The 19,083-nt window shown below is 39.7% G+C and overlaps 1 protein-coding gene across 7 annotated transcripts in view; it reads right to left on the reverse strand.

Moving 5' to 3' along the window:
- Positions 1-5,054: 5,054 nt before the first annotated feature.
- Positions 5,055-19,083, reverse strand: part of ATF7IP (activating transcription factor 7 interacting protein) — a 103,466-nt gene continuing 89,437 nt past the window's right edge. For 4 of the 7 annotated variants that reach the window (XM_072035735.1, XM_072035736.1, XM_072035745.1 and 1 more), the window contains 5 exons: positions 15,785-15,863; positions 13,026-13,184; positions 11,746-11,931; positions 8,707-8,819; positions 5,055-7,787 (listed from right to left, as the gene is read on the reverse strand). In XM_072035735.1, coding sequence (XP_071891836.1) covers positions 7,371-7,787; positions 8,707-8,819; positions 11,746-11,931; positions 13,026-13,184; positions 15,785-15,863 — 954 coding nt within the window. In that variant the 3' untranslated portion in view covers positions 5,055-7,370. The remainder of the gene's footprint in view (positions 7,788-8,706; positions 8,820-11,745; positions 11,932-13,025; positions 13,185-15,784; positions 15,864-19,083) is intronic. The other 3 variants (XM_072035738.1, XM_072035739.1, XM_027453484.3) reach the window with 1 other exon arrangement.

Here is a 19,083-nt window from a genome sequence, read left to right on the forward strand (position 1 = left end):
AAAGCTGCTTGTTGCACTGCAGCACAGCGTGTAGTTGGGTAAAGCAGCCACCATGACTTAGTAATTTTTCTGGGCGCATACAGCTACACCATAAGCATATACATTGGTGCACATTCCACTTTCAGCTGTTCCCCTGCTGGAGGAGTGAATGTGGCATTCCTTTGATGCCATAAGAGATGGTAGTGCTGTGTCAGTGCCTGCCCCCGGAGGTGGTTAGGAGGAGACCTTGCCAGGCACAGCTCTAAGTGAGGGGATGTTACTTACCTTTTCATTGCTTGGAGCTTGTGGACATGGTTACTGGTGGCCCTTGTTCAAGAGTAACTTGCCCTCTGCCAGCTTTGTCAGCTTTGTGAACCCTCACTGTGATGCTTGTTGCAGGTTCTGGCCTTACAGGGCAGCAGGCTTGATGCTTTTGGGATAAACACCAAATATGAACAGGTCACTGCGTTCTTTTTACTGTACTGCCCCGTGTACTTCCTTTGGCAGTAGGCCAGCTGTGACCACAGCAGCTGGGGTCCAGCTTCTGCTGCCAGCACAGCACCATCAAGGAGCAGAGAAGGCTGTGAGTATAGCTGTACTAACCTATAGGGCAGGGTGTGACAGCGCTGACATCTTAATTCTCAGGCAACTGAACAGTGAAGAGGTCTCACTCATCATCTCATCTCCCTCTGCAGAGCTTATTGTCCAAGGGGAAAAAAATCAAAAGGTATGTGCCTCAGCAAAAGGTTTGTTGCAAAAACTGTCCTGTTTTTTTCACACCCTCCACATGCATTTTTTTCTTTAATGTCCTGTGTGTTTTGCCTTTTAAACTTAAGGTTTTCAGGCTTGTAGGGAGGCAGGCAGAGTTCTTTTTTTGTCTGATTTGGGGACGGCATGGAAAGGCGGTGGTGACAAATTCATCCCTTGCACTAATGTAAAGAAAGCAACTTGCTGTTGAGGCAATAGAGACCATCTCCAGAGACCTTGTCTCCTCCCAGCACCGTCTTCAGGAGTGTTGTATCAAATGTGAGCTCTTGCATCCTTTGCCATCCCCCTTTCCTGAAATCCAGCAACAGCCTCACCCCGACTCATGTAGCCCAGTCCCACCCTTAATGACCTCAGCTCCCACAGGGGGACAAGATCTGTCAGCAGAGCGCTCTGCTTGAAGCTGGAGATGGCCACCAATTAGCCCGTATGTGGGTGTCCAGGCAGCATTGCATGGAGCTCCCAGGGTAGTAACGGAGTGTGTTTCTGTGCCAGTGACCTGGTGCTGTGCTGCTGGCTCTGATGATTTCTTGGCCCCTCACTATTTTACAGTTTCCATGCTGTTACACAACAGCATCACCTGTGGTCTGTGCAGTTTGTGGTATGTATGTCCTGCTCTGCGGGTGTAGCACCCCCTTCCAGATGTACCACTGAGTGCATGGCAAGGCTGCTCTGCAGCTAAACAAGGGCCCTTGATATTCACACTTACTTCCTTTTCTGCCTCCACAAACAGCAATTACAGCAGTGCTGGAGCAGAGTGGTTATGCTACATTTTTATGATAAATGCAATGGTCAAAACTATGTGCAAGATGTAGACTCTTACTCTAAACACGCCATTTGAGAAACTCTCTGCACTTTCAAGTGTGATTGTATTCAGCCATCACTTATGTGAGTCCATACTCTTCTGGTCAGTGACTTGAAACAAGTTTTAATAAGTGCTGGGAAACTACTTATTACCATCACCCGTTGATTATGTGACCCTTGAAGTGTGGGCTCAGCACTAACTCAAGGCAGGCATGTCTGTCTGTCTCCCAGGTACTCTGTCTGAGTTCTCTGCCATTCAGCAGCAGTGCTGTGTTGGGCCCAAGAGCCAGCTTTTATCATAGTGCCCGTGGCTAAAGCAGGGTGTTGTTTCTAAAGCATACGACCCAGGGTTTGATGCTATCCTGGCTTCTACCCATGCCCTCTCCCCGCCTCTTGCTCCCCTTTTGTCAGAGGTGAAAGCCAGCCCTTTGGAGGGAAAGGGGAGCACCACCAGCAGCCCTGGGTAACTACTGGGGGTAGGTTACTGGATTGCTCAGGACACTCAGCCTCTCTGCTTTGCAAGGGTCTAGAAGGTGACTTCCTGGACCTCACAGCACGGCTTTAATTTTTGCTCCTTTGAGATGGCTGGGAGAGCAGCATCACGCACCTGACTTTCTGGGAAGGAGCTGGAGCTGCTCCATGTTCCTTGATCAAGGTAGCAACAAGCCTGCAACGCTGATGTGCCTGCACTGCCCCCTCCTCCAGGTGGCAGCATGGCTGAAGAGGATGAGCACACGTGGCACTTCAGTCTCCTGAGAGGTCTGGAACTAAGCACAGATGACTCAAAACGTTAAAAACCCAGTAGTTTATTTCAAAGTATAAATTTCAGGCTTGTCAGACAAAACCCCACTACAGGTACCACACACCCACGCGCACACATACACACACACACACAACTCTACATTACATACAAAATGGGGGAGTGCTTGGCAACTGCCCAGTTTAAATTGGACATTAAAGCAGTCCTACATTTTTTGTATTTACAAGTCCCGCTGTAAAACAAAACAAGAAATCAGATTGAGTTGCTTGCAAAGACTTTTGCATGTTTGACTCAATAAGTCAATAACTTACTACAGCTGAACAGGCCTCCCCAAACAGCTACTACCCAGTTACCTTATTTACAGCTATACCCCATTAAATTAAGACAGCACTTCAAATATATATATGTATAATATATTAAATTAAAAAAAAGCTCAGCCTGCACACTGACAATGAGAAATAAAGAGACGTTTTAATGGGTATGTAGAAGGTATGAAAAGGAAAAATCCATTCATTTGCTTTTTTGTAGCTGTCATTTTTTTTTACTCTCCCCTCAAAAGGGAACACAGGTGGTGGCAGGGCTGGCTCTGTGCATGTCAATTGAACTCCTCCCTCCAGTGTTTGCACACAACACCAACCCCTACCCAAACTAAATATATATATATATATTTAATATCTCAAGCTTCTATTTTAAAAAATCTGGATATTTTTTTACTAAATGAAAATACTGAAGAGTTTATAAGAAGGCAGAATCACAGGTTGACTGTACAGTGTATACAGTAGTCTAGAACTGGGGAATGGCTGTTTGGGGAGCAAGAACAGATTTGACCTGGTCCTATGCGTAATATGGATTCTGATATATTGGACACTTAAGACAAACAGTGTAAAGGAAAGGGTGAAGGGATATTTTTGTTACAGTACAAAACAGTGCTCAGATCCTATTATTGGGCCCAGTCATGCTCCCACTGAAGGCACGAGGGGTTTTGCCATTGCTTTCAAAGGAAGCAGTCAGTATACGACCCCTTATTTTTACAGGGAAGACACTGTGGGCATTTCCAGCCTTGTGCTAAAAACATAGGGGTGGGCAAGTGTCTCAGTGCTTGTGCTCAGTGGCCTAACATGGCAAAGGGCAGCACAAACAATTAAACGAGAAAAGACCTGGGCCAGCTGCTACTCCCAGGGAAGCTGGATTGCAGCCCAGAATTACACAGCCTGAGAGGAACTGGCCCCTGCACCCTCCCCTTTTCTCAAGTTGCCATGCAGCTGCAGTAACAGATGCTATACCTACAGTCTGCACCATTCCTAAGGGTTTAGTTATTTGAATCCAATAAAGCTTTTTTAGACTTGTACTGAAATAAAGGAGGTCAGTGAAGCTGTAGCTAAGAGAAACTCAGAGGAAGAGAAGGGCATTTTGCCACCAGTACGCCACAGTAGGGCTTCCCTTCCAGTCAGAGACTGAACTAACTCAAATTACTTTCAGCGTGGACATCCACATGCCCATGTATTATACAAAGAAACCAAACCAAACCTAAAACAAAACAGAAAGTGAGGATGGAAAACACAAGTGTAGAATCAGTGCAGTGTTTTCCAAAATGTAGAGAACTAGATCCAAGGTAGTGCCGCTAAAAAGTCACATACCCAGTGGCAACAACACAAATCATAAACCAGGCACAAATTTATACCAAGGTACTGAAAATAAGATGGAAAAACATGTAGGGAATGCATTTTGATAATGACCCTTTTGGTTAGTCCTGAAAGCAGTCAGGCAGTTGGATTTGATCGCTGTAGGTCCCTTCCAACTGAACTATTATATTCTACCACCTGAAAGTCATGTCGAGATTTTTAGCAGATTTAAAAATGAATTACTGGAAAACTTCAGCAACTAACATTTTTATGATGAACCCAGTCTAAAAGCACTGTGTTAACAGACCTGAACTGAACATTCCTGGATATTTTGGTAATATTTTCAAATAAAGTCATTCATATACTAAAATTCATTTTCCCGGTATTTTTATTTTTCCTGGGAGATTAAAGGATAAATAAAAAACAGCCACACCACAACACTGAGAAAAGTGCCATTTGAGTTAAGGAACTAAGCAATACTCCTGTTTGTTAACATAAGGGGTAAATACTCACTGCAGAGATCTGGTCCACCATGAAAATAATTTTACAGGCGTGGCATAGTCCTCTTGGCATGTCTGTGTTAACCAGCTACCCTGCAATGTCTCCAAACTGTGCTAGACATCTGGAAGTCAAGCTAGGCTCCATCATGTACTTTGCCACCACCACTTGCGTAAGATCCTGAAACATCATCTTAACATCTCTGTGGCGATGAAAGAAGAGTCTGCTTTCACCCTACAACACTGATGGCTTCAGTCAGCAAATAGTAACTAGCTGGCTTGCTCTAGTCACAAAAATCAGCTGCACTTTGCCATACATAGCAGAAACAGATCTATTAAGCACAAAGCCCGCTTTTACTCTGTTCAGTTGAGAACTGCATCTTTAGTAAATAAAGATGAGTCCTCTCTCTAAAGATGCAGTCCACATAACCTCCAAACACAGTACCAGACCATCCCTAATAATACCTCCATTGGAGGAAAGAGAGAAATTCTAATACAGGACTTTAACCCCCCGCCTAGCTCAAGCAAGACAAAGCTAGTAACAACCGTGACCTAAGAGCAAGCACAAACTATAAAAAAGTTGATTTACAGATTGGGCTGGAATCAAAATTAAATAAGCAGCATAAGTTCCAGGTTGTATTCTAATATTTATTTTTAACTTTCAAACTATAAAACCTCATTGTACTGATATGGCCAACGGCCCTTTGGTACCACCTCAAAGACATGAAAGTAATTGCCCAAGGAGGACTTAACAGCCTTCAACTGGAAGAAATTGCTCTAAGCCTCTACTACAGAACTGGCTTTATAAGGACTCAACTTTCCATAAGTAGACTAAATGCATTATTAATTATTCTTTGAAATAGGCAGACAAAACATTTAATTAAACATAGAAAAATTCAAGGCATTATTGATTATTGGCACCAGTAATACAGGGACAACTGTTATTCAAAGGAAGGGTAACACATTTTTCATACATGAGATTGAGTGTGAACCTTCTCTCATGATACTTGCGTTTCGACAGAATTTTTGCTCTCCCAGATCAATAAAATTGCCATACTTTAAATGCAAGTTTCCATACAGAGAATATTTGTTACTCACCTGACAGAAGTGACAATCCCAGCTACGTGAAGGATTACAGTAAAACAGTATAGACAAAAGTCTACAATGGAGTGTTTTTCACTGATAAGGTTCTTGAAGGGAATACAACTGAAGAACCCATTATCTCATAGTTTATTTCACCAGCCATATTTGGGGATTTAATTTCTTCTGCCCCTTTTCAACCTTGCTTTATATTTAAAAGCTTCTTGTTTTTAGGACGGCCAGCATTGGAGTTATATGTTCTCTATGGTTTTGCCAGATGGTGAAGTATTTTAAAAAAACAAAACAAAACCACCTTTCCTTTCTAAATTCACTGCTGAGTTCTGTTGGAAAGGAACAAGACTGCTGTCCTTGCTCTTGTAAGTGACAAGATGTAAACCTTACATGTCCTTTCTCATCCAGGTGTGTTAGAATTTGGTTACACAAAAGGCAAGTTTAAGATGCTGACACGATAGTGGGGCAGATGTACCGCTTTGTTTTCTCAGCTCAGAAGCATCATGAAAGCTTCTAGTAACATTTGCAGTTGCTCACAAGTTTTGGACCAGTGTCTGAAATACTTTGGGTGTTTTAGCTATTTGCAGAGGCAGACGGCAGCAGAGAAGAGAACTGGGAAGCCAACTTCATATATTTTTGTACTAACTGAACATCCAAACTGAGTAGAAGCTTTAGAAACAAGTAGAAGCTTTCATGGTGCAACACCACAGAGGTTTCTTTGGCTGAACTGCAGCATATGGCTTTCCCAAAAGAACAGGGAAAGACTGGTGGAAAACACTGTCTGTATATTCTAATGTTCTTCACAGGACAAAAACAACTACTCAATAATTACAGTGAGGAAAGGGTTGAGTGGTACTGGAGATAAAAACGAATCCAGCGTCAGCAGATGTCATACTTCCCAGTCTTTACAGAAAGAAAAAAACAATCACTGTGGGTCACAAAGATGAGAAGCAGTAATGAAAGGCTAGAGGGGTAAAAGGAGAAGTAACTCCAAGCAAATAAAAGAACACCACAAGGTATCTGGCTACATTTATTTCTGAAATTACTCTTTAAGGCACAAAATAAATCTAAAAAATAGGGCTGTGTGTATGAGGAGAGGGGCAGAGAAATTATCTGAGCTAGAGAGATATGAATGCAGTCCCTACAATCCAGTTTCAGATCTGACCTAGGAATGCTCCCAGAGTGAGTGAGGATAGATGGTGATAGTAGAGGAGAGCTCTTATTTACGAGAGGTAGGATGGAAGTGGGACAACTTTGCTTTCTAACACCTCCAAATTCACACATGTTGGGTCCCTGGCCAGACTAAAGTTCCCTTTCCTCCCCTCAGACAGCTGATTACAGTTTGTAAAATGAGAACGGACCACTCAATCTTCCAGTATGAAAGTGAGACCTTGAATCACCTTTCACATCACAGCCTGCTCACAGAGCGGTGGGGTGCAAGATGCAAATCTGTTCTTGCCCTCATGTTAGTGCCTTGATAGATACTACAGATGTGTATGCTTTGCTTCAGACAAACTGCAATTAATTATTTTGTTCCCACTCTGAAGCAGAATCCCAGGCATCCAAGGTGCCCTTGAATAACAGGTAGGTGGAACAGCTGTCATGGGAGGGAAAATAAAATTTTCAAATGACCCATGACGTGAGCTATCCAGTAAAACAGGTTCTCTTGCTGCAGGTGAGACTTTATTTTTCTTTTGGTTCTCAATGCATGTAGTGTATCACACAGCCATCTAAAATAATCCTGCAGAGAGTGGATTTAAAAATGAATTTCATGCATGGGATCAACCTTCCCAAAACAGGGGGTAAACTCTGGGTAGTAGAACAGGTTTAAAGGCTCCAAAGATCTCTAGTTTAACTGCTCTGGGAAGAGATCACATCTGTGGACTGGGGGTCACAGAAGGGTCCAAAACGTCCATAGATGTCCTTAGCCCGGACAGCAAAGTAGTATTTGCTGCCAGACACAAACTGAGTAAGAGTGCATGCCATAGGTAGGGGAAGGGCCTTCACTTCCCCTATCTTCTTCCACTGGGAAGGCATAGTGGCACTCGGGTCCTCGTGGTAAGCATAGAGATGGTAACTGTCCACACTGGCACAACTCCGGTCCACTTCCAAGACACTCCATGACAGCACAATACCATTCTGGCTCTGTACCCGTGCCAGCTTCAGCTGTGGCTTTTGAGGCAGAGAAGTGTTGGCAGCTTCAGGGGGCAGGCGTGGCGGCTGTGGTGCCTCGGGGAGTGGGGCAGGATGTATAGGGCGTGGTGGCTCCTAAGCAAGATAAGAACAATAAGGGAAAGATAAGAGTCTACAGCAATGGAAGGAGGTTATAATTCATCATCCCCAAAGCAAACAAACAAATCAGCCTGCAATTACCCAACCATCATGACTGTGCAGAGAGCACACGGGCACAAGAGCAACAGCAAAGGGTGAGAAGGGGTGGGACCAAGGATGTCAGAAGTCATTATTCATATATAAATCACTGCCTGTATAGAAGATCATCACCACAGATACTTCCCTCTTTGCTTCCCACCCATGAGGGGATGGACTGTGAATGCTGAGCCATTTACCAAGACTGAGCAGTCAGGTTCACAACCTGTTTGAGCTATTTTATATCTGAGCTGCTGTTCCCACATTACCCAAAACACCCCAGACAGTGGATTGAACTGGCAGTTTATCATCATCTTTTCAACAGGTAGGTTTTCAGCCACAAGAGGAAGAACAGGTAATGGTACAACGTGGATATTATCACCTTAAATTGATCACCAAATTTCAGCCTCAGTGCCACTGCTCCATCACCCACACAGTAAAGAAGTGCTGTCATCCAACTCATGACAAACAGTTAAACACATGAATTACATTTTCAAACCACGATAAAACTTGTTGTGGCAGTTCTTTTGTACCCCTGACTACACAAGTCACCTGCAGACAATTAATGCATCATTTTTCAATACGCAGTACCGGTGATCTGGAGAACTGTGGTGTAAGCTAACAAGATCACACATCTCTCTCTGTTCTTGGCAGAACCTTCTGTAGGTGATACAGTGGTGTTATACATGTAAACTGTCTGAAAAGTGTCTACAAGACATTTCATTTTTCTGCAGTTCACACTAAGAAGCAATCTGAGACATGCTAATTCAGAGACAAGCCTGTAAATTATCTTAACTCATTTCAAAATTAGCGTACTCACCGCATGCACTTGTGGTGGTCGATGATGCACTGTAAGCTGAGGTGCTCCAGATCCAAGACTTAATCCGTTGTTCACAACGTATGCAGTTGTTTGAGGCATTCGTACTGTCATGCCTGTAAGAAGCACAGTGAATACACTCCTGGGTATTCAATACTTAAAATCAGCCAAACAGAACACTGTGAAAGAGACTAAGTACTCGTGTCTGTAGAGGAGATAGAATAATGTTTTTACCCTTTGTAGCATGAAAGAAATGGGTGAGGAGGGGAGGTTGGGGAGATTCAGGGAGCTTAAGTATGAAGATGAGAATCTGATCGCTTTGGGATTCAGACAGGAAAAGACAAATACTGCAACAGCAGGATGATATCAGTATTCAAATGCTAGAAGACTGTGCTGTGTGTGGCACAGAATTAGAAAAGATTAAGTCATTGTCCAAGAAGCTTGTTTTCCCTCACAGAATGGCCACCGCTATCGATATGTACATACAGGAATTACTATTCATTAAATCCCACAGCAAACTGACCTGGCTGGCAGGAACAGACTAGGTAATTTTATAGCTTTGGACATAATATCCAGAACTTCTGCAAATGACCAAGTAGTCATTCATTTTATACTACGTCTCTCTCTCTTAAGTATTATTTTGTCCATTTAATTGTGGGACATGCATATTCTGTGAGCTCAATTTTTTTTCTCATTCTTACCAGTTGCCCAGCATGTTCTTCTATTTCTGTCTAGAAATACAAAATCTGCAGCAACCTCCACTACTCCCTAAATCTTCATTTGTATGAGATTCAAGCATTCTAAAACTTCTGAATAGAAAGAATGAGTAGCTCACAGTGAGGAATTTCAGGAAACCACAGCTATTCTTTGATAATTTCTGTCTATGAATAGTCATCAAGTTATGACCATGGGTGATGAGTATCTGAAGTCTAAGTAAATCATGACTCTGAGACAGCTGAAACAGAGTGCTAAATTTTAGTAGGTAAAGTGCTGAACTCTAGTTAGCTGCTTCACATTTTTTCCTATTAGCACATCTGTCTAAGAAGCTAATTAAACTATGCAAACTTCTATAGGATGAACAAGCATCAAAACTGGCTATTCCTTATGTATGAAAATCCTTGTGTATGAATATGTGCTGCTTTAGCACAGCTGTGATACTAAATTACATTACATTAAATTACATAAATTATATGAAATTACAATAATCTGAAGAGAGATGGAGAGATACCTTAGGAACATATAATGTACAAATTTAGTATTATTTCTGAGTGCATCTTTGTGAATATCAGGTAGACATACTACTTAGATGAGGCAGAAGAACAAACTACAAGTATGCAAAACACATTGTATGAATTGTCAGAATTAATCTTCCATATACACAGCATACAGATCTTACTACTTAAACACCTGCTACTGACACTAAATAATTTCGATGATAATATAAACCAACAGATCATCATCAGCATTTCTGTATAACAAAGGTTTTTTTTGCTATCACTGAGTGAAACATCTGCATCTGATGTGCAATTGTAAAGCCTTGAAGAAACCTGTATCCCAAATAATCTGGTCTTCAACCTGCTGAAGCTAACTATCACTTGTTCCTCAGGACAAGAACACCAGATGGTTAGCCTCAGCAGGAGAAAATGTTGTTAAAAATAATTAAGTAAATGAACCATTACATACTCAAAACTCCTTCCAAAACAACAGGTAGATCACACAGGTTTGACTTGTAGCTAAGGGCAACAATGATGAAAACAAAGTGTGGGTAGAGGTTACCCTTGCATTTTAAGGCCTTTCACCAGCAGGAACACAAGATATAGACATACACCTCAGAAGATACTGTCAGTCAAAAGATCCTGAACTCCAGTCTGCATGGCATCACAGTATCCGAAGTTCAAGGAATATGGGCAAGTAGTCTGAGAGGAACACTCATTTCCTCATCCCAACACTTCACAGACATAGCTCAAGAACTGTCAGACCGAGTTCTGCCTCACTACCACAGCTGATTTTTTACAGCCTAAGGCAATGCAGCTGAATGTAGTCATAAGGGATGCTTAGATTTAAATCACTACAAACATACATAGATATTCTCTTTTCCAAAAAAAAGTATTACAGAACAATGAATCAATTATTTTATGCAGGCACAGTCTTACATTGTTCAAACACACAGTGTTCCAAGTCTGGCTTAAACAGATGGTGTCTAAAAAATTCATTACCTGGAGGTCACATAAATGTAGCCTCAGTGCAACAGAACAGGGAAACATGTTTAACCATGTTGAATTAAACATAGTAGTGATGTTGTGGGGAGCTAAAAAAGGCAATTAAAATCCACCACTTACTAGCAAAATATAAACTATAATTTAACTTAAAGACTTTTTATTGTGAACATACTCTATTCATTTAAGAATTTTTTTGTTACTGCTATGGGAAGACACTGGTTACATTTGCAAAGTCAAGAGAAACTTGCTGGCATCCCTAGTCAAACTCAATCATGTGTTAGAAATGGATGCATTTGGCGAGAAATTTCATCTGTCTAAGCCTGGAGAAAATAGGAAAAATTGCTGGGCACAGGACATCAGACATTGTTATGGAATCACATTAGGATGCCTGATATAAACTGAACTTTTAGACAGGAAATCAAATATAATTTAGTACATATGAATAGATTTTAAGCTTACTGCATAATAACAAAATGGTCTCTAACTATCCTTCTACCGAACAGCTGTACTGATCACATTACTTTCTGCTACCTTGTGAAGCATTGGACATGTCATCCAGAGATGCACAGTTGGCAGACAGTGCCTGAGGCAACTTCATGCCATTTTTTCCTCATCTACACATCTACAGGGGGAATGATTTCTTAATGGTCTGAGATTTTCTCAAGCCCATTAATTGAAAAAAAAAAATAATACTAAGAACCATCTCTATAATTTGGACTAGTATTGTAAAAAAAAAAAAAAAATAAATCCATATCCATCAGGCAGAATGTATCAAGTTTTGCTGTGCTACAGTGGAATGTGTATGGAATAAAGAATCCCCTACCTCCAGTCTGTGGATTGACTGGCCTTAAATTTGGGCTTGGCATGACAGCTCCTCTTACAGGATTCTGAGGTGGTGGTGCAGGAATAGTGGTATAGACCACCTGATGGTTAGCAGGGGCCCGTGGTATAGGAAGTCTTGCAGCACTTTGAGTCACTGGTCGATGGGTTACATTCACTGTTGTCGGAGCTGGAGAAAGAAAAACAGACAATAACCTAGAATGGAATTCCACATTCTATCTCAGAGTGCATACCTCTTTTGGAAACCGAATCAACCGAGTCATGCAAAATAAAAGCTGTCTCCACAAATTCCTGTCTGTTTTTGATAACGCAAAAAAGGAGAAAACAACCTAAGCAAATGGTAATTTTCACCCGAAATAATAATGCCAACATCTATCCAAATAAGAACAGAAAAGATAAACATAATATCCAAAATAATCAGACTGATGACTAAAAAAACCTATATCAAGTCCAAATACAATAATTAAACCAAACACCCCCTTGCTTTAATAAATAAATAAAAATAAAGTTAAAAAAAATTGATTTTTTACTAAGTCTGATCTGTATATAAATAAAAGAAATCCTGAATATAAGGATAGCTGTAGAGAAGATAAAAGCCAACACTGAACACGAACTACTAAGAGTCTGTAAAACTGGTCATTAGACAATTTTAATGCCATCTAATCTTCAACAATTATCTACAGAAAAAAAATTAAAGAGGATCTATGTTTCTTTTTCACATTAGGGAAAAAAATCACTGCATACAAAGCATATGTTCCATATACTTCCAACTAGGTGTGGAACTTCATTGTCAGCCTTGTCATTCACTCTGCCGAAAGAATTAATTGTGAAGTGCAGGTAGACAAAGAAAGGAGTGATGTTGCTAATGCTTTTTCTTCTATTACTCAAATAAAGTAATTGCTACAGATTTTTTCTACTTATGCAAACAAGTTTTGTTAAGAATTTCCATGGCTATCCTATTTACTGGTCTCCTTTTTGCTCTGGACCATCCTTAGCAGAATTTTCTCCTCTCTGTGGAATTCGTTCAATCCTGAATTGTTTCTTTCCAAACCAGCTGGACTTAACTATCTTTCCCCTCCACTTCATCCATGAAGAAAAAAGAAAAAAAAAAGAAAAAAAGGGATACTGACTAGAATGGAAGATTCTTAAGTGACTCAAACATTTTCAATATTCACCTGGCAAGTTTACTACAATACGAGAGAACACAAGAGTCTAGCTTAAGAAAAAGCAGTCAGCACTTTAAACGACGTAAAATGAAGTTACCTGTAGGTACTACATGTATGGTGGTCTGGGAAGGTCCACTTGTTGGCACACCTGTTTGCTGCTGACTGGTTGGTTGCAAAGACGGCATGGGGCGGGACAAGGGCTGGCTGGATATACTCAATCCTGAAGCAGGTGTCTGATTCTGCTTCTTGGACTCTGCTTTAAAACAAAACAAAGTTACAGAGAATAGCAAACAGAAATTAGAACACCACAGAGCTATTTAACCTCTTTTTTTCCCCCCATCATTCAGATTAGTGAAGAACAATTCCTAGTATGACATTTCTTTAATCTTTTCATACTGCAAACCAAACTGCAGGAATTTCTTTCAGTTCCCCATATTTTCATCCTCCCAATCTTTTGCCTCCCTATACTCCATAATGTTTCATTTTATCATCATGAAGCTTATGTATTTCAGCAGAATTTGGAAACCTGCATTTTTCCATTAAAAAAATGGAATGGCCTAAAACATAAAAGGCCTAAATACTGCTGTACTCAACTTGTTTTTTAAAAAGTGATAATTCTCGTCTACCTTTGATGCTTACATTCTTTTATTTGCTGATACTTTCCTTTGTTCAATCTTTATTAATCAGCCCTTCTGTTGCTGTTTTGAATTTTCATGCTATTTTCTTGATAAAGGGGAATTGCTTTATTAATCAAAAAAAATTTGTTAAGTTTTATTTTCTTACATTGTCACTCTCTTGAACATGACTCATTAATGACTTGGAGAAGTAAGAAATAGTGTCTGTATCTGTAATTTGCTACAGCAATATTTTTTTCCTGCTTTATAGTTTATCTGTAACATCATAAAATACACATTTGAGACCAAGCCTGTATAGGTCTGTAAACAGACCTTCTATCCACAAGGCCAACTGAGAAGCTGGAGTTTTAAACTAGACTCGAGCAGCAGTAGGCAGAGAAGGTACCACCAAAACCCAGAAAACACAAGGCAAGAGAGTAAGTTTTAAGAGCATCCATTCAAATAAGGTTTGCCCTAAATAAAAAAGCACATGCAGCAGCCACTAACTCAGTTAAAGAACACACAATGTAGAAATAGAAAAATACTCGAGAAAATGTATCAGCAATACACTGAAGAACATGTTTAGAAATTATCCGTTAAGTATGACATTTACATTACAAAGCATTAAGAACAGGGTTAATAGTGGTGTGGCTCAACATGATTTTGTTTATTTATTAGCAATTGGAGACTACTTTGATGGTCTCACTCAACTGTCTTTAACACCAGCTACTAACAGCTTGAAGTAGCAGGGCCCTTCATAAACTGCTATATGATAAACCTAACACAAGATCTCAAAAATAATATAATAGAAATTGCAGTCTTTCTGCATTGTCTTTCTGCCTGTAAATGAGTAGCTGAGCTACTTCTCTGAAGCCATTTGATGAAAAGTTTTCTTTTGATGAACAAAGACTATAGAAGTAGCAGCAAAGGGATGATCATTTTGAAAACACAAATTGAGATATTTCCTGCTCTTTCACCAAATAACAGGCCTTTGTGGTTAGTTCAAACTTTTTTATATTTCACAGGGGTATGAGAGGTTTCCCAGTGTCCAGCAAATTCTTTGAAGACATTCCTATAGAGATGCGTACACATGGTCACTTTGAATATGTACAGATTTCTACACATTTCAACTGCCATTGTATAATTTAAATAATATATAATTTGAATGAGTCATGACCTAGAGAAGATGTGCTCATGATCCAACTACCAAGAACCCAGACACACTACAGCTATAAAAAAGTCATTCAAGCAACAAGGATAGTCTGGGCTATTATTTTTCCCGTTTTGTTTTTGATTTCACATAGAAGCAAGTTCATTTGTTCCTGACAAATCAAGAGTTCTGCTAAGATTCCAGCTGCAGGAAATGATGAAAGATAACCAACTTAGATGTCACTAAGTAAACAGAAACAAGTAGCAAAAGATTCTTTAGCTATGTAAATAAAAATTCAGCAAGGAAAAAAAATGAAAACTAGGTACGTAGTAAGCTCAGGATTAATAAAGAAGTAATTAGAAGTAATAAAGGAACTGTTCCAATGATGAATAAACAGTATCATCTTCACTAAAACTCTGGAACTGGAGAAGACAGGACAATCTGATTTATGGAAACAAGTATAAAATGGAAATCATTACTACTGGAGGCATAAGTAAAATTACAAATCTAAATCACAAAATGGAAAAGAAGAGGGGCTTGATTTCCATGCCAGAAAATGGGCTTGCAACATTGCAGTCACAGCAACGAAATGCATCCACACTGCCAAAGGACATGAAAGCACAACTATATTTACCCTAATCTTGGCACACAGACCCCAAGCCAAGAACAGTTGTTTATTCAGGGGAAAAAAGATTGGAAGCTGTAACAATCTAATGTCTGATTAACAACTGTAGAAAGGTCCTTAATTAATTGGTAAACAAAGATGAAATTCACGTAGAGGAAGTTTCAACAATATAATAAATAATTTGAACTTCTTAGATTGTTCCACGAGTTTAACAGATTTGAGCATAGACAACAACAGCGCTTAAATTAAGGGAAAGGTAAAAACCTTAAAGACAGTATTTTACACTGTGTAGGATTCCTTTTATTTAAGGCCTATCAGAATACTTCAGTAACAGTCTTGCATAACAGAAACAAGGAATAAAATACACTGAACTGAAACAGACGTTTATTCCTGTCTATCATTCAAGGGGATGAAATAATACTTGCAGCTCAACTGCCCCTGCTGCTAGCAAAATCTATTTCTCTTACCTTGAGAAGAGCCATCATCCTCATCATCCAGTGTAAGGTCAATGACACCTCCTGAATTGCTTCCTGCGACCTTCCCGCTCTGAAAGACAAAACTCCTTCATTTTGCAAAAGCAAATCCAGGGAACACAGATTGAAAAAGGGATATGAATTGAACATTGTGTAAGAGAGAGAACTGAAGAGCTTATTAGAAAGGATGAGATGAGAAGGAGGAGGAGGAGATTTCAGACAAATTTCCTCAGACTTGGAAAAACAGGCAATGACGAAGTGACTAAACTGCAATATCAAATTTTGAAGCACCTTTTAACTTTCTAAGGAGTAGGAAAAAACCTTGATGACCAGTAGTCTGTTGTTATTTTACAGGTAAATAGATTAACAAAACTGTATTATAATCTTTGAATATATATATAAGTTAATTATGACCCTTTTAATATTTTAACCCAATTGTAACCTGTGCTTTCCAGCATAACCTTTTGACAAAATAGTCACCGGGACAACTCATGTTGAGATAGTCTGGGCCTACCTGCATATGGTGAAATTGACTTCACAGTAAGGAAACCTCTCACAAAACCTCTGTGCTGATAAAATACATCATCAAAAGCCATCAGAAAACTCCAATGGTTTCCAGCTTTGAAGAGTAACTTCATTATTGTATTTTATCCCGTATCACAAAACTCATCATTTGTTATCCTAGATATGAAACCATTTGTAACCATCTCTTTGGAGAGGATAAAGACATCTTTTATGTTATTGCGAAGGCTTAAAGTTATAAAAACCTAGAGGGCCATCAAACAAAATTTATCTTCTGGATCAATGACTTTCCCTTAGCTGTTCAGACTAGAGCTGGACCACCAGCTTCTTCTTTTAGCTGGTGAAGTGAACATTGGGGAAGGCCCTATATATTTCTGGGTTTTTAAATCTGTTTTCTAGAACAGATCTTGAATGAAGTCAATGTCGTCTTTCTTAAATTTGATGCAAAAATTTGTGTTTCTTTGGTTTTGCAGAAAAGATGATCATTTATTGTTGGGCTGAACTGCTACTGACTTGTGGATTACAGTAAGCCAGGTTCCTTGGGTCAGACAAGGGGTTAGGAAAGCAACATAATTACCAACATCACTGAATAATTAACATTAACATGTAAAAAAATCTTAAGAGTTATCAGCCGCATGTCGCCAGCATGATAAAAACTAGGAAGATTAGAGTTAGTGCTGTGTGGTCTGATGGGGACAGATGCAAAAAGTCCAAGCACTGAGATTATCTACTCTTTTAACTTTAAATAGGGTAAAGCAAAGCCTTTAAGAAGGTCTTAAAGACAGTTCTCACACAGACAAGACCTTGAGGAGAGAGAAAAAAAGCATCATAAAAAATACAAATGAAAGCTGTCTCTGAATTATTGGTCACTGGATTTAGACAGCCTGACATGAATGATCTCTTCATTACACAGTTAGATTATAAGGTGATTTCTGCTTAAGCTCTATTTCTGCCACTGATGAAATTCTGCTGATAACCTATATGATTAAAAAAAAAAAAGGAAAAAATAGCTAGGTACTTATGTTCCAAGGTGGCAGAAGAGACCTCTATATGGACTCTATCCTTGCTATTCATAAACATCTTTCAGATGTATTAATCATGGAATTCTTCTGTTGAGTGATTTCTATTTCAGAAACCTTCCAGCTTCAGTTTTCTTAGTATGATGAGCTGATTTAACCACTTGAAGCTTAAGATAAAAACCACATTCAAATAATCAATGAGTACATTCAAATAATCAATGAGTACTTGATTAACACAAAGTCAAGAGGAATTTCATTCCAACTTGATTATCTTCCCAGTCAGTGATGTATATTTTGAATTACGGCTCTCCTTGCCAGGAGAAAGCAGACTGAAAAATGGAGTAGGGAGATTTATGAAGAACTGGAGAAAGAAAAAACTAACACGAAGCTATTTATTTTTCCCCACTATAAAATCTGTTAGTCTGAAGTAATTTCCTTCAATTCTTCTTCTACAAGGAAATCTAAATCCCTAGAAACAAATACTCTTTATAAAACTGTTTGGAAGTCCTGCTTAACCATGCCAGTTGAGAATTCTTTGAATTTCCAAGTCTGCATGTGTTACTGCATGCAGTTTTGATTTTGGTGTCTCCAGAAGGCCAGAATCTCTAGTTACCTAAACAGGCAATACTAAACAAATAATCCAATCAGCCAGTTATGTCTCAAGCATGCCCTTTTCAGAAGGAAAGATCTTCTTTGAGTTAGTCACTTCATTCAAGGTTTTGTACTGAACAACCCTGGCAGCAATCTCCTCACAGGAAATATCCAGAAGTGGTTTTGTTCTTTCCACAACCTGTACTAGACACTGTGGATCTGCAGGGCAGTTTCGAGTGGTGCTCTGTGGTACAACCCACAGTCCCGCTTCCACGGCATGGAGTTCAGCTACTCCAAGAGGAAGCCGTACTCCACATACAGCACTCCCCAGCTAGTTTCTCCTAGTTCACCTGCAATACATCACCTTCGAATGAAATTTAGGGGTACAGGAAAACTTTAAGGAAACTTGAAACACTGAAAATGCTACATATTGCGTCTCTTACCAAAAGCATGTAGGGAAGTATGGTGCTGTCAGGGTATTCCCTCACAGAATAGACTGCTAATTATGCCTGCCACAAAGGTCAGAATTTTGACTGTTCAGAACATCAGTTAGCATTTACAAGGAGAAGCAGGGTCCCTTTCTATACTCTGTAGCGCTGGCAGGGTTTTCAAATTCTTGTAGATCTCTCAAGTCCAGAAAAGAGAAGAGATTGAGAAAGAAATAGGAATCAGAGATTGGAAGACTGGTTTATACTACATTCCTACAGGAAAGTTAAGAATTTCCATGATCTGAGAGAGATGCTGTATCACCCAATACCAGGTGTTTCTGAAGTGTCATAGCTTACCACCTGAATGGTTAAGACCTACAAATGGAAGCATTTGGAACCATCCCTGCCAAAAGCAAGTAATAAATGCTTTTCCGAATGTTCTGTGCCCAACCATTTAAGAAAATACAAACAGCCCTTTTGGGTATCACGATTATATTATGCATGAATTATCTCCAGGAAATTTTTGTTGCTACAAGGACTTGCCAAAAAATAGAACTGTTTGAGGAAAGGCTAGAGAGAAACAACTGCTATTGCTTCTGTAAAATGAAGAAGGGGATGGGATTCAGGGGAAGGGACTGCCCTGTTGCAGATCAGAAGAGGAGAGTCCAACATGCTGCTCAGAGCAAAACAAACCACCTTAAGAAGGCTTGAAGCTCCAGTGAAGGGAAAGAAA

Source organism: Anas platyrhynchos, chromosome 1 (genome assembly GCF_047663525.1).
Source record: "Anas platyrhynchos isolate ZD024472 breed Pekin duck chromosome 1, IASCAAS_PekinDuck_T2T, whole genome shotgun sequence".
Taxonomy (NCBI): domain Eukaryota; kingdom Metazoa; phylum Chordata; class Aves; order Anseriformes; family Anatidae; genus Anas; species Anas platyrhynchos.